The 14639-nt window shown below is 45.5% G+C and overlaps 1 protein-coding gene across 9 annotated transcripts in view; it reads left to right on the forward strand.

Annotated features, from left to right (window-relative positions):
• The window catches only part of LOC308368325 (pleckstrin homology domain-containing family A member 5-like), a 112639-nt gene extending 98374 nt beyond the window's left edge, over nt 1–14265 (forward strand). For 6 of the 9 annotated variants that reach the window (XM_080842482.1, XM_080842478.1, XM_080842481.1 and 3 more), the window contains 14 exons: nt 451–516; nt 814–894; nt 1691–1840; nt 2062–2163; nt 3362–3473; nt 4650–4693; nt 6558–6678; nt 6930–7045; nt 7995–8219; nt 8486–8659; nt 8888–9021; nt 9914–10056; nt 11943–12050; nt 13245–14265. In XM_080842482.1, the coding sequence (XP_080698608.1) occupies nt 451–516; nt 814–894; nt 1691–1840; nt 2062–2163; nt 3362–3473; nt 4650–4693; nt 6558–6678; nt 6930–7045; nt 7995–8219; nt 8486–8659; nt 8888–9021; nt 9914–10056; nt 11943–12037 (1563 nt within the window). In that variant the 3' untranslated portion in view covers nt 12038–12050; nt 13245–14265. The remainder of the gene's footprint in view (nt 1–450; nt 517–813; nt 895–1690; nt 1841–2061; nt 2164–3361; nt 3474–4649; nt 4694–6557; nt 6679–6929; nt 7046–7994; nt 8220–8485; nt 8660–8887; nt 9022–9913; nt 10057–11942; nt 12051–13244) is intronic. The other 3 variants (XM_080842477.1, XM_080842480.1, XM_080842479.1) reach the window with 2 other exon arrangements.
• Nucleotides 14266–14639: the final 374 nt, after the last annotated feature.

A 14639-nucleotide genomic window follows, 5' to 3' on the forward strand; every position in this document is an offset into this window, starting at 1 on the left:
ACGAAATCTGCTTTAGTCAGCCACTGATTATGTTTTGGTCTGTTGGTGTTTAGTCATGATAGTAAGTGAGTGTTGATGTTCAGGAGGGTTAATTAGTTGTGTTAGTATTAGTACGCAGTAAGCTTTTGTTTTGCTCCCATATTCTACTGTGGACAGATCTGTGCAATACCTCTGCAGAGTTAAAATGCTAATGTTTGATGAGAGAATCTGAGTCATCGCATGCAGGTGGAATAGGTCAGGTAGCTACAGGACATTGGTTGGCTTGAGCCCACCTTGGATCTGGAGTCTGCCAGAGAAACTGCATTAGATATACAATCTGCAGTGTGTGTGTGTGTGTGTGTGTGTTTCTTTCTGTGTGTGTGTGTGTGTGTCTCTGAGAGCACGCGCTTGTGACTGGAACAAGATAATGTTTTTTCTTTCCTATCTCTTACCCTTTTGTCTCTCTTCCAGCAGATGAGCCCAGATGACTATAGAGAACATGTCTATATGTACAGACCAGAGGAGCATGACATTGATGTGAGTATTACACCTCATAAAGCAATTTTTCTCATCTGTCACACACACACACACACACACACACACACACACACACACACACACACTCTCTCTCTTTGAAACACGCACCACACACTTTTCCCTTATATCCTTTCCCACCATTGTTTGCACACTTTTCTCATTTACCCCCACTCCTTCGGTCACATCTTGGTTTGTGTGGTTTTTTTTCTGAGGGGTTTTAACTGCTCAGTATAGTATGATTGCATCATTACATTGCACAGACCTCCTCACAACTTTGGTGATGTTTGGTGTTTGCAGACTAAGTTGAGCAGGCTGTGTGAACAGGACAAATTGGTTCGCACCCAAGACGACAAGCTGCAGCAGCTCCACAGAGAGAAGGTAAACATCTCTGCCTCCACCGTCACTCCTATTACTAGTATCAACCCATCAGCATTTGGAAACTTTAATGTTAGTATTAAAGCTTCGTCCTTCCAGTGGTAGAGATGCCTTTACGAAAAGAGCACTCTCCCTTCCACTGTTCTGAGACCAGCCTATGGGGGTAGTCATTACCGGCCTCCAGGGGGCAGATAGGCCCCCTCTTATGTGCCGTGGTTCGGTTTAAGGTTTCTTTCTGATAAACAGGGAGTTTTTCCTTGCCCCTGTTCGCCATTGTGCTTGCTCTTGGGGGGTTCAGGCCCTGGACTTTGTAAAGCGCCTTGAGACGATTTGTATTGCTCTTGCGCTTTATAAATAAAATGTAATTGAATTATGCAGAGAGCCCTCTCACCACCTCTGTTCTGAGATCAGCCCTGTCTGTTTAGGCTTTGCATCCGTGTGCAAATACCAATCTTATACGTGGAGACTTTTGGAACATCTGGTTGCGGGAGGCGTAATCAGGTCATGTGCAAACAGTCCCGGCAGCTGTGGCATTGAAATATGTTTGATGTCCGACCCTGAGGTGGGGAAGCGGCGACCGTAGCAGTGTGCCCCGCTCCACCAGTCCCTGTCCTGCTGCCAGAACCGTAGGGACACTTGTGTCGTGGTTTGTTCCGTGACAGCCGTGTGAGCAGGAAGCACGTGGTAGTCACCATCTGTGTCTGTCTGTGTCTGTGTCTGTGTGTGATTGTGTGTGTGTGTGTGTGTGTGTGTGTGTGTGTGTGTGTGTGTGTGTGCGTGCGTGCACGTGTGTGTTTAGCACACCCTAGAGACGGCGCTGCTGTCGGCTAGCCAGGAGATTGAGATGAACGCAGAGAATCCGGCGGCCATGCAGAGCGTCATCCAGCAGAGGGACCTGCTCCAGAGTGGCCTGCTCAGCACCTGCCGGGAGCTGTCCCGCGTCAACACCGTGAGTCCCAGCACACACACACTCTCTCTCTCACACACACACACACACACACACACACACTGTCAATGTTCACAGAATTAAAATGTATGTATACTCTCACATAGATTCAATTATATGCTGTGCAGACTGAATCTTTGATAGTACATTTTCTGAGGCTTGGGCAAGGGGATGGGGAAAATAATATCTGTTTCTAATCTGAGGTGATTTGGGTGCTCTCACAGGAACTGGAGCGGTCGTGGAGAGAGTACGACATGCTGGAGGCAGACGTCGCTATAGCCAAGAGCAACCTCCTGGAACAGCTGGAGGCACTGGGAAGCCCTCAGGTACCAGCCCTCCTCTATAACCCAGAACACCCCTGTAAGACCTGTGGCTCAGATGACCTGCATGGGTGAGATGGTTGTATTTCTTCAGTGAATAGCTAGCAAAGTATGGCCCTCTGCCATGATACCAAAATACCAATAACGCAAACACGCCCAAAATACAAACTCACCCAGGATCTACATCAAACAAGTCGTTCCAACCTCCTCTCTCTCTCTTCCCTTTACCCCCACCCCCCCATCTCTCACCCCCTCTCTCCCTCACCATCACTCTCACACGCTCACTTTCACACACTCTCTCCCTCTGCTGGGTTGAAGTTATTGAAGCATCAGCCCTCGTTTAGCTCCAGAGGGGAAATGGCCATGAAGGTGATTGATTAGCGCAGCAGAGTGCATAGGGAACCCTGGGCTTTAATGAGAGCAAATGGCCTGCTTTTTTTTTTGCCCCTTTTCCCTCTCTCTCTCTCTCCCACTCCCTTTCATTTAATTCCTCTTCCTCTTCCTCTATCTTTCTCTTTCATGTCGCCCTCTCTGGCCTCTCATTTTGTCCATTTAGCCACAGGCTTTTGGCCACTGCACAGGCCTGTTTGGCCCATTAGTGAGTGTGAGAGAGTGAGAGAGGCAGCTGTGTTCTCTGACTTACCTTTTATTAGAAAACACCCACAGTTACCAGGAGAATGGTAATTGTATCTCTCTCTCTGCCTTCAGGGGAGATAGAATGAATGGGGTATGTTGGTGACTGTGCATAATTACATTTTTTTTTTTTAAATAAAAAATGCAGGCATATTAATCATCACTATTATTTTCATAATGTAGTACATTTCCTTTGTGCAGCGCCTATCAATCACAATACTGGAAGAAAACAAACCTACATATTTACATAAATGCAATGGGGTGTAGGAGAGGTGCCACCTATAGACGTACCCTGTAGCTAAGTGAAAATGAAACACTCCCACACAAATAGAGGCCATTTTGTACAATGGATCTGTACACAGATCAGTTGGCAGAAAGGAGGCACATGGCTTGTAGTTGTCCATGTTAGATATGAACGACAACACTGCTTATACATGTCTGGCATGTCGCACTATACTTTTAGAGGCATGAAGACTAACGGTTTTATAACAAATTAACAATTACTGTGCATACACAATGTCTCTGCCTGAAAGTAACGGCTATTCTGTATGGGGTGTGTGGGTGGGTTTAGACTGAACCCCCCAGCCAGCAGCATGTTCACATTCAGAAGGAGCTGTGGAGGATTCAGGACGTGATGGAGGCTCTGAGCAAGAACAAGCCCCAGAGGAACACAGACGGTTCAGGTGAGACGAGCAGCCCTGCAAGGTCATTTGAAACACACTCACACACCTACACACACACACACCTACACACACACACACACACACACACACACACACACACACACACACACACACACACACACACTAAGTGTTGAAAAATCAAGACTGTGTGTCTCCCCATTAGTCACCATAACAGGGTGATGTAATCACTAAGAGAAATGGAGGACAACTGTTTCTGTACTCAATATGTTCTTGTAAAAGACTTCAGTGGAAATCTGTCTCTAAATGGAGTGCCCAGCTCTTAATTTCTTCTCCTGCCATGCCTGGTCCCTGTTCTTCCCAACTGAGACTTGTCAATTCAATGAACATGCTGCTGTTGCTGCAGGCCGCACAAACAATTTGTTTGGTGGGACGGCAACATCTGTCCATGATTAGGAAGATATTCTGAGTATTCAGTCTGCAGGCACTCCTAACTAGCATTTAATGAAGCTTTGCTAGGTGATTATCAATATCTCTATCAAGTAGCTAGATGACATTTCATAACATGTATAAAGTATTGATGTTCAGGTGAGATGATAACTAATCATGACCTAGTTAACAATATATATATATATATATATATATTATTGTCGCGTATAAGTCAGACTTACTGTGAGTAAACTATGAATAACACATTTAAAAGCTTGGTTTCCAGGCTTTCAATTAAGAGTGTAGTTAGTTGGGCCCACTAACCACAAAGCTGTAATTACTGGGATCTTTACGATTCCATGTTGTGTCTCTTATTTTGGGGTGAGGCTGTTCTTAGCTTTAGTCAAGGTATTGGTGTTCATATCAAACTTCTGTCACAAGCGCACACACACATCTCCTCCCTTTCCCCCCTCTCTTTCTATCCTTCTCCCACATATTGTGTTCAGATGGCTGGGATGCACTATTTTCAGCCTATTTAGCAGCCTCTGAAAAATGGTCTCCACATATTGAAATCATTTTCCATTAGACACCCCTACACACGCGGTTTGTTTGTGTGCCGTGACGCCGCAACCTAATGTAGCCCTGCCGCGCTCTGCACTACAAGACTGATGTACATGCAGTGCGTCCAGATGGAGGTGTTGCTATTTGTGCAGAAAGGCCCAGTGTGTGCCTGATTTCGCCCTCTGCCCCAGTCTAATTACAGTGTGGCTGTTTGTTTTCCATTTTCAGGCTACTTCACCTCCACGCCGATCTCCAACCGTCAGAAGAGCGAGGTAGGTCACATGATGCCCGTGATGCTACGCCATGCTGTGTTGTTTGTTGTTGTCATTGTTATTTATTATAACCAATGCCCTTAGCTGGTGTGGTAGCAATCAACGAGTGTCTCTGGGACGTGCAATATTTGGAAAATGGATGTCATCTGACACATACTAGCTATACACCTATAATCAGTGATCAGAAAAATAGAGTCGACCCTCCCCTTTTAATGACAACACTGATGTCTTTTGGGCCCCAATAATAGCTGCCACACATTGTGAAAGTCAAGCAACAAGCATCCTGTAGATAAAGCTGACCATGCAGGGTGTTGCACGTAGAACAGCTTCCCAGAGATGCTTTGTCCATCCTGAAGATGTGTGATGGGATTGATATCAAGAGCGTCAGAGCGTCTTCATGTTGGGGAGTGCCTGTTTCTGTGAAGCTTCATGACTTGATGACTCCCTCTGTTGTGGTGTTAAGGAATGCTCTGTAATCAAGGCATCTTGTGGTTTTAAACCAAGCATTCATGAACCCATGAACAGGTGACTGAATGCCTGTACACCAGGTCACTACTCCTTACAGCCTGTTTAGTAATGAGCCTGCATTGTGGTGTGTTGTTTATGGCACAACCTGAATGGCCATCATGGTTCAGGGCAGAACTCATCAAACCAAACAACCTTTTTCAGACAGTCCAATCCTGATGGCAGTTTGTCACTCTTGGCCAGTCTGGAAGTCGTGTTTTCTCCAAAGTCTGTTTTGAAAATCCCAAAACAATTTCCTGTTCATGTAGTCACTTGCATGTGCATTGCAAGGAAGGGCCCAGTTTTTCTACAGGCTCTATGTCTCTGGGGCGTCTTCTAATGATTGAGCTGAAATTGGAACATCAAGAACAGGAGCATACAAAAGGAGGTGGAAATATTTGAAGTTGAAGTTTGGGCCGATGAATTGAGTATGTATGCTTAAGCAAGTACAGTATTTGTTGGGATAGGGCTTGAAGCATTTCCCAATACTGGTCTGTAGAAACCTCTGTAGGCAGAAATAGTCACCACAGTCGCCTCCCTCTGCCTACTCCCCCCTCCATCACACACATGCGTGTGGCCCCCAGGATGACTCGGTGCCCCCGCGGCCCCCCTTGCCAACGTCCTACAACCCCAGCGAGCGACCCCCAGTCGTGCCCCCCCTGCCTTCGCCGGCTGGCGTCCGCACCACGCCACATCGGCCCGAGGACCGCAAGGCGGCCCAGAGGAACGGAACGCACACCGTAAGCGGCCGTTGCCACAGCAACCCCCTCCTTCATCTCAAACGCCATTCCTCACTGCCAGCTCCTCAGTTCTGTTTCAACACCGGATTTGTTTTTGTTTATTTGCTTCTTTGTTTATAAGTTTGATTTTTTTTTTTTTTTTTTGCCTCCTACCTCCCAAGGTCAACTTTCCATTGACTTGTCATGGTCATTGTGTTCATGCATCACCATGGTTTTAGTTTCTAGAGTTCATGGCATGCTTATTGTATTATTTTGAATCTACTCATTCAACATTTATCTCAGTCTCCTGAACCTGGCATTGTTTGCTGTCAGTGCTTCATTTGAGATGGATGACTTGGACCAAAACACCTTTGTTGGGATATGATGCATTATAAGGAATTGGACATTTTAAAGAAAGTTCATATGAACATTTGACGTAATATTTTGAAATACTTGGTAACTAAGGGTGTTTTGGAATGAAATGCAAATCCACAATTATTTTCCCATTCGTTGCCACGTGTTCGTGTCGGTTTCATTTTGTTTGTGTGTGCATCTCTGTGTGTTTTTTGCTTTCATAATCTTGCATCTGTATATGGAAGTGTGAGTTGAGTGTAATCTGGACTGCCATGCCCATTCTGCAGGGCCCAGACTACCGGCTGTATAAGAGTGAGCCAGAGCTGACCACTGTGGCTGAGGTGGACGAGAGTAACGGAGAGGACCGCTCCGAGCACGCTACAGAGAGAGACGCCTCCGGTGCCAGAGGTACCATGCAGTCCAAACTCACTTCCTGCCAACATCTCAGATTTCTGCATAGGTTGCTGTATGTTTTTAGCAGCTATAGAACTCAACTACTCCAGAACTACTCATGAGTTTAGTTAGTCTTTTTTCAGTGCTGAAGGCTAATTGGAGAAGCACTGACACTACTAGGGATAAAAGCTGTGTTTCTTTTTTTAGTACAGAGCTGTCAGTTGGGTCCCTCTTTATTTGCTCATCTGGTTTGATGTGCATTGCAGGCATGTCCTACCCTGTTGGAATAGTGCCTCCCAGAACCAAATCACCCATGCCTGAGTCCTCCTCTATCGCTTCATACGTGACCCTGAGGAAGAACAAGAAGCCCGACCCCAGAGCGGTAAGAGTTTCCAACAGCTCCTCAAACCTCAGCCTCTTCACCAGTTAGAATCGGAGTGAGGTTTTAGTGGAAGTTTATCCAAACATTAATCCTGGCATCATTGAGTTCGGCTGTTTTAAAAATAGATTTTAATACAGTAGAGTGTGCCACATCAGCAAGGGCGAAAGATGCACGGGTGTCAAGGGCAACCTCACAACAGTTGAGAATTTAACAGCGCAAACAAACATCTGGGGTTGGCTGCTTTCATTGTATTCCTATGTAACAGTCGCATGTCAATACGGTGGCCTGGATATGGGCTTGTTAAACTAGCCGTGGTAGCTAATTGTGGCGCGACTGGTGGCACATGGAGAGAGTGCGAGTGCTTTGAGTCACCCTCTCTGCTGCTGTTTATCGTGGTGCCTGGGTGGATGTGGCGGCACGGCGCTCTGCACACCCTTCTGTGGTGGCAGCGTGTATTTCTGGAGTGGAACTTGTGTGTTTCAGTCTGTTGACGTGTGGGAGGCAGAAATAACCACTCCACATACGTCTGCTGGGTGACTCATCCTCTCCAAAGCAATTACTTTTTTCATTTCTTTTTTCTTTTTTTAAGAAAGGGAACTGCCCTTCACTTTGGAACTCCATAACGTGTCATTAGGCGGTCTGAAGCACAAGCACCCTGGGATCGCCATGCACTCAGCATGCCTCCATTTCAGTCTTTTTTATTTATCATTTTTTACTCAGAATGCTGTATGTACACCTTCAAGTTTTCCATGTCTTTGGGGATTTGTATGCCCTTACAGCCATAGGGAGTACCATCTTTTTGCCTCCTTACTGATGGGCTGCAAAAGCTGTCTCCTCAGGGCTGTAGCTCTCCCCTACACTGAACCTAGGAACCATCCAGTGAAATGGCCCTAGATAATGATTGTTTACTCTCAGGAGTTCAATTATTGTGTGTGTGGTGTGTATGCAGGAGCGTCCACGCAGCGCGGTGGAGCAGCTATGTGCGACAGAGACGGCCGCGCGGCCACGCATGAGCGTGGAGGAGCAGATGGAGCGTATCCGGCGGCACCAGCAGGGGGCGCTGCGGGACAAGAAGAAGAGTCTGGCCGTGCTGGGAGGAGGCTCAGGCAGCCAGGAGAACTCGCCCTCACGCAGCCCCTCCTTCTCCAAAGAAAACCCCTTCCGGGCCATGCAGGTACACCAACAGATCAGAGAATCTTTTGAGACCCTAAAGTGAACATTACAACCGTGTGTTGTATGAAGCTTCTGTGTCTGCTCTCACCATTTCTAAACACGAGTGAATCTGTTTGTTGGTTTAACATTTTCTTAAGCTATGGCATTATGTATTTGCAGCTCCCTCTTAGATGTGAACCACTGAACACAAAATCACCCTGGATCTACAACACAAAATCACCCTGGATCTACAACAAGTGACTGTTTTTCTCACTCTCTCTCTCTCAGCAAACACCGTCCGCCCAGAGTCGTCGGAGGAATGAGGGCTTCTGCTTTGACCTGCAGGAGCTGGAGGCTTCGCTGAGGGATCAGGAGGTGGTGCAGGAGCACGAGAGTCCAGCCGAGGAGATCGCCCGACTAAAAGAGTCCGTGGACACAGAGCACTTCAACATGGACCGCGAGGTAAGAACCCTTCTCTCTCTTGCTCTCTCTTTACATCTCTCACTCACTCACTCTCTCTCTCTCTCCATCTCTCACTCTCACTCTCTCTCTCTTGTTCTCTCTTTCCATCTCTCACTCTTTCTATCTCTCTCTCTCCATCTCTCACTCTCTCTCTCTTGCTCTCTCTCTCCATCTCTCACTCACTCCATATCTTCCTCTCTCTGTTTCTGGTGTGCCTCCCTCCTGTAGCTGTCCAAGCCAGAGAAGGTGGTGATTCCAGAGCGCTACATGGAGGCTGAGCCGGAGGAGGCCCTGAGTCCTGAGGAGGAGGCCGACAAGCGGAAAAAAGTGGACCGCATCAAGGCCCTCATCGCCAAAAACAGGTGAGCCCTTCCCCTACCACTGCGTCCACACAGATGCATAAGAAAAACATCACGCCACCGTGAGCACACTTCCCTATCAGGCCATTACAGTGTCACATCATGTATAGATCTTACATACAGAGAAGGTGGTTTGCCCCTGACCGCGCTGAATGACAGGCCTGTCCGTTAAGCTCCCACCCCCAGGCCTTGATCACCATCAAACAGGCAGGGGCAGATGGTCCAGCAGCCTTGACTCCAGCAGAGGCCTCATTAACTCAGGCTGGGGGTGATGACTCTGAGCAGGCAGCAGAGCCATGCAGAGAACCTATATGAAGCGGACAGCCGTGACAACGCAAGTGTGAGGGAGCGAGAGATGGTGTTTGGGTGGAGGATGCTAATGGTGGAGGATGAAAAGACAAGGATGGAAGGAGCGAGAGAGAGAGAGATGGAGAATGCTCTCTCCTCTCCCAGCGAGGCTTTGCCTGCAGATTCGAAGTTGGACGTGACTCCTGTGTTGGGGCCCAGAGCGAGCGCTGGAGGACATGTCACCATGACATTTACATGGGCAGTCTGAATGTCAGAAGAGAAAGTGGAGCTTCTTGAAGGCGACTTTGAAAGCTTGACCGATATAATTGCGAGCACTGCATTTGCTGAGTGTCTGAAATGTTAGATTTGATTGTCTTGTGACGACACATTGCTGTCACACATGGAACCCACACACACACACTCTGTCTAACACACACACTCAAGGTGGGATACATTGGAGTCCGCATAGTGTGTTAATAGTCTTCCTGTTTTACTACTTAATAGAATATGTCTTATGTTGTTAATGCAAGGGGAGGTATTTTTGTACGGACTGTGTGTGTGCGTGTGTGTGTGTGTGCGCTTAATTGCCTGTTGTCTGTGTTGTCAGCATGCAGAACATGCTCCCAGGGGTGGCTCTGAGCCCAGAGGAGGAGGCTGAGGAGGAGGCCACGGCCCAGACGCAGGAGAAGATCATTAACATCTCCTACGAGCTGGCAGCAGAGGCCTCCAAACGCTCCAAACTGGTGGCCGGTAAGAGAAGAGAGCACAGCACAGCACACACCAGTGGGGAATGGAGGGGAAGGATGATGATATGTTTCTGTGCTAATGACCAGGTTTTTTTTTGGTTTGTTTGTTTAGAATAAATATTCCATATTAGTTCATCTTAGGCCAGTTCCACACAACTGGTTTAAAAAAATATATATATATATATATATTGAAATTCCCATCTTGTAATTCAGGGTAAAAAGCGTTTGTTACGGATTCTCGCCATTGTCGCAGCCATTTTTTCCCTCCTATTAAAGGCCCCTTGAATGTCTATAAAGGCATCGTTAACCAAGCTGAAATTCATTAGACTTCATAGGTTTTCATTTCCGCTCCTTCATCCCTCCAAATCCCCTCTTCTTTTAGCGCTTGGTCAACCTTCATTAAAGTCTCAAATAATCCTCAGTGTACTCTCTCGCTGTCTTTTGGACACCATCCTACTCCTTCTCTCTTTTGTATCTTCTTCTCTCTCTCGACTCTCACACTCAACACACAAACAAATCTTTATTCTGATGGAGTTCAGTGGAGCCTCATTACTGTGTACACAGATGTAACTAACTGAATGTTGCATTGGACATCAGTGGCGTATCGTGGGGTGTGTGGGGTGTGCGGACCGAACAGGGCGGCCAATTAAAAGGGGGCGGCCAATACTATAATTTGATTACTTTCTTTTGATTTTTTAGTTTGTCATTTTTTGATAATTGTCGTTTCCCAAATGGCCAAATTTAGAATATAGTGTTGTTTTGAAGTGGCGCGGTCTCCCTAGCGTCCACTTTGCAATGTATTAGTTCGACTGTTTAAAAAAAAAAATCTCCCGCGACCTGCGCGTGTGGTGGAACGTCTTTGTGTTCAATTTTACTCCAGGACTGCATTCTGCAACATTATCAAGCAGGGTATCTTACGTTTATGAAGAACATTATATACATAGATTTTTCTTCTGGTTGTTTTCATATTTCATATCAGCATTCTTTACGCACAAATAGGTAAGGTTATACATGCGCTGAACTCATGTAAATATGTGTCAATATGAACTCATGAATATGAACTCGTTCATACAAAGTGGCACAGGCACCCTGAGGGTTTCTACCTTTACCCTTTATAATTTGATCAGTTAAATCGAGGAGACTTTAACATCAGCTTAACTAGCTATCATTTTATGTAAATGGAACTCTTCCATTTAAATTGTTTAATGTTAGATCCTTAGTTATCCTTAATAACTTAACTAGTTAGCTAGCATAACTAGGTGACCATAGCAACTAGCTCAAAGTGGCTACGTTTGTCCTCACCGCCTTCTTTACCATGCATTTAACATATGAATAGCCAAAAGTGCTTATTTGTATTATTTTTCGAACTGTATATATCTGTAAAGAAGATTTGAGGTTTATGGGGATGTAGTTTTTATGACGCTAGGACAAAAAAATCGCGGAGCTTCAAAGGCATATTGACAACAATAACAAAACTTCGCACCAGTAGGAAATCCTCCTTGAAGGGGGGGGGGGGGAATTTGGCTACCGTACAGGTCGGCCAAAACCCCCGCTACGCCACTGTTGCACATCAGTATTCATTGCTTTTTCTTAGGTGTGCATTGAACTGCCAAGTCATTTTCTTTTTTTTCCGAACGAATACTCACAAAGTTTTCGGGAATGAGTTGTCTTGCCCAATGAGATGGATGTGTTAATGTTAATGTTTTGCCGTGATTGTCATCCCTGTGTTGTCTTAATCCTGGTCCTGTTCTAGCTGTGTCTGTGTCAGTCAGCAACACACTCATTTACCCTACTTCAGCACCTTGTTACGTTTGCAACTCCAGTCGGAGGAAAACATTGACATTGCTGACTGCCTGTCTGTGTATGTGTCTTGCTTTGTGTCGTTTGCAGCAAAAAGTGTCCCATCCTCCCCCCAGTCCCCTGTGCCCCCTGCATCACACAATCCCCTGCAGCTCACTGACGGAACACACTTCATGTGTGTGTAGTGCCCTTACCACAGTAAGCCTCTCCTCTCCTCTCCTCTCCTCTCCTCATTTCCCCTCTACACTTCTCCATCACAACACAACCTTCTGCTCTGCCATTTTGTTCATTCCTGTCCTGGGGTCTGTTCTAATACTAGTGTGTGTGTGTGTGTGCGCGCGTGTGTGTGTGTGTGTGTGTGTGTGTGTGTGTGTGTGTGTGTGCGTGTGTGTGCGTGTGTGTGTGTGTTTCCTTCCCAAGTGTGTGTCCCTTTTCAAATTGTTAATCAAGTATAAAGGGTGTCTTTCTTTTGTGTTCATGCACGACTGCTCTGATGTGCTGTTTGGGTCCCTTGTGCATGGAGTTAACAGTTCAACACTATTCTTCCCTGTAATCTATTTATCAGCATAATTGCTAGCATTTCAATTATTTCAATGGCTCCGTGAAGAGAAACATCTCCAGGGCAAACAAATGCATGTAAACACGTAAATACTTCAGTTCGCAAAAGAAAATGCCTTCCGGCTGAGAAACCAAAAGAGCTTTGGAAAAAATGAATGGGTTTATATTCAGAGCAGGGAAGAAACGGTACTGGCTCTGTGCAGCGCCAGGGCATACCAGGACAACTCCTCTATCACAGCTCATCACAGTGTGTCAGCACTCCTGTGTCGAAAAGATCCTAACATTCGTTGCTGCATGCCAATGCATGCCTACCTAAATGGTTTGAAATTCTACACCATTGTTCATGGTCGGAAGTCCAGAGGGAGAATGCTCACATTGAAATAGTTGGGCTGGAGTGTGGAGCTGGTGTGGCAGCCGTAAGGGTATGCTCTGTTCCTACTCTCACAGCCAGGCAGGCAGGCAAGCAGGTGCGTGCACTTCATGCAGGGCGAAGGCATGCAAGCTGTTACTCTCAACTGAGGCACTCTGGCTTTTAAAAGCCACTCTGTCACAGCAGCTCCCCCACACAAACGACACAGGATGTTATTCATGTCCTCTGTGTACCACAAGGTGACCCATTGACTTGCATTAGGGTAGAATCCATTTTATCAGTTTACGTTCATAGTTGACAGTTGACATGTCCGTTATATGCCTGAGAGATCATAAAAGTAGTAAGCAACTTCAGATTGTCAGGTCTAATATTTTGCCCCAAAACTAATGTGTGTGTGTTTCTTGGAATGAATTGATGCCTGTTGCCCCAGCCTGCTGTCCTCACTGCCTTTTGTTTGTCCCCAGCACAAGCCCTGGCCTCAGTGAAGACCTACACATGAGACATGGGGACTTGGAGAGTGACCCAACAGCACATTGTGTCCCGACCAGCCAGACTGCTACTCTCAAGACTTTAAATACTCCAAACATTTCTGCACTGTGACATCTCGTCCCCCCCCATCCCTCTCTTCTAGTGGTCTAGATGTTATTATTCTTCACCAGTGCATTGGGCCTTCCACACACACTGCACTTGCCATGCAGTTCACCTGTGAGTGTGTGGGCCTCGTATACAGCAAACACATACACACCAAAATAAACAGTTAAATGCCAATGTTCACTACAATGAGCTCAAAGGATAGCTTGCAGAAGCAGGACTACTTTGAGACTTGTTTTTAAATCGTTTTATTATGTTCAGTTAAATTATTTTGTGATTTAAACAAAAAAAAACAAAAAAAAGTTAGCTGTTTTATTCATTTTAATCTCATATCTTTTACACTACACAGCACTGCATTCTACAGTATTTAAGTGCATAAAACCCACATTGTTTTAATATGTAAAGATATATATGATAGATATATCCAGTAGATGATTTACAAATCCATAAGGTGCCAATTTATTGCTGCAGTTGGAGAGAATATTTTTTTCCTTGGGTCGTAATTATTTATGTCTGATCGCGTTCAGTTCATGTCACAGTTGCCGACACACACATGAATGTTCTGGCTTTAAATATACGTCATGTCTTTTTTTTAAATGATATTTAAATAGAAGAGTTTTCTGGGATTCAGTTTATTTTCCTGGTTGGTTTGGAATCCTGGACTTAGAGAAGGGACTAGCACATGTAAAAAAGCAATAAGTAAAGTTTGTTAATCCAGGATTGCAGAGTATTTTTTGTATAAAATGTAATTAAAAGAGGATCCTTGTGTATATAATGTACACAGCGAAGTGGACAGAGCGGGTGTATAGAAAACCATTTACTGGAGTCAATATGCAAATGTTCATATCTCATCTGATTTATATCATGTTAAATAAATGTTGATGTTCTTACCAAGTTGTTGTGTGTGCTGAACTTGAGCTACCTCACCCAGAATCAGTCTTGACTCAGTTTGGCTCCTTAGTTGGGGCCCAAATGACTGCTTATATTTGTCCAACTGACTTTACTAGAGAATAGAACCTAAAGCCTAGTCTTACCTTTTCCTGCCCAGTGCACTGTAATTGCAAATGCTCTGGGTGTGTTGCAAGACCTACCAGCGCCCACAGTCAAGGCATTTGACATGTAGCTTCAGTTTTACTCGGCATGAACTCAACATGAGACCAATGGTGAAGGTAAGGAAAGTGCATCAGCTGCAGACTGGTACATGCATGAAATATCTGGAGGAAATGTGTATGCACTAAATGGACACTCTTCAAATTAGGCTTTTCTAT

Source organism: Sprattus sprattus, assembly GCF_963457725.1.
Source record: "Sprattus sprattus genome assembly, chromosome: 7".
Lineage (NCBI taxonomy): Eukaryota > Metazoa > Chordata > Actinopteri > Clupeiformes > Clupeidae > Sprattus > Sprattus sprattus.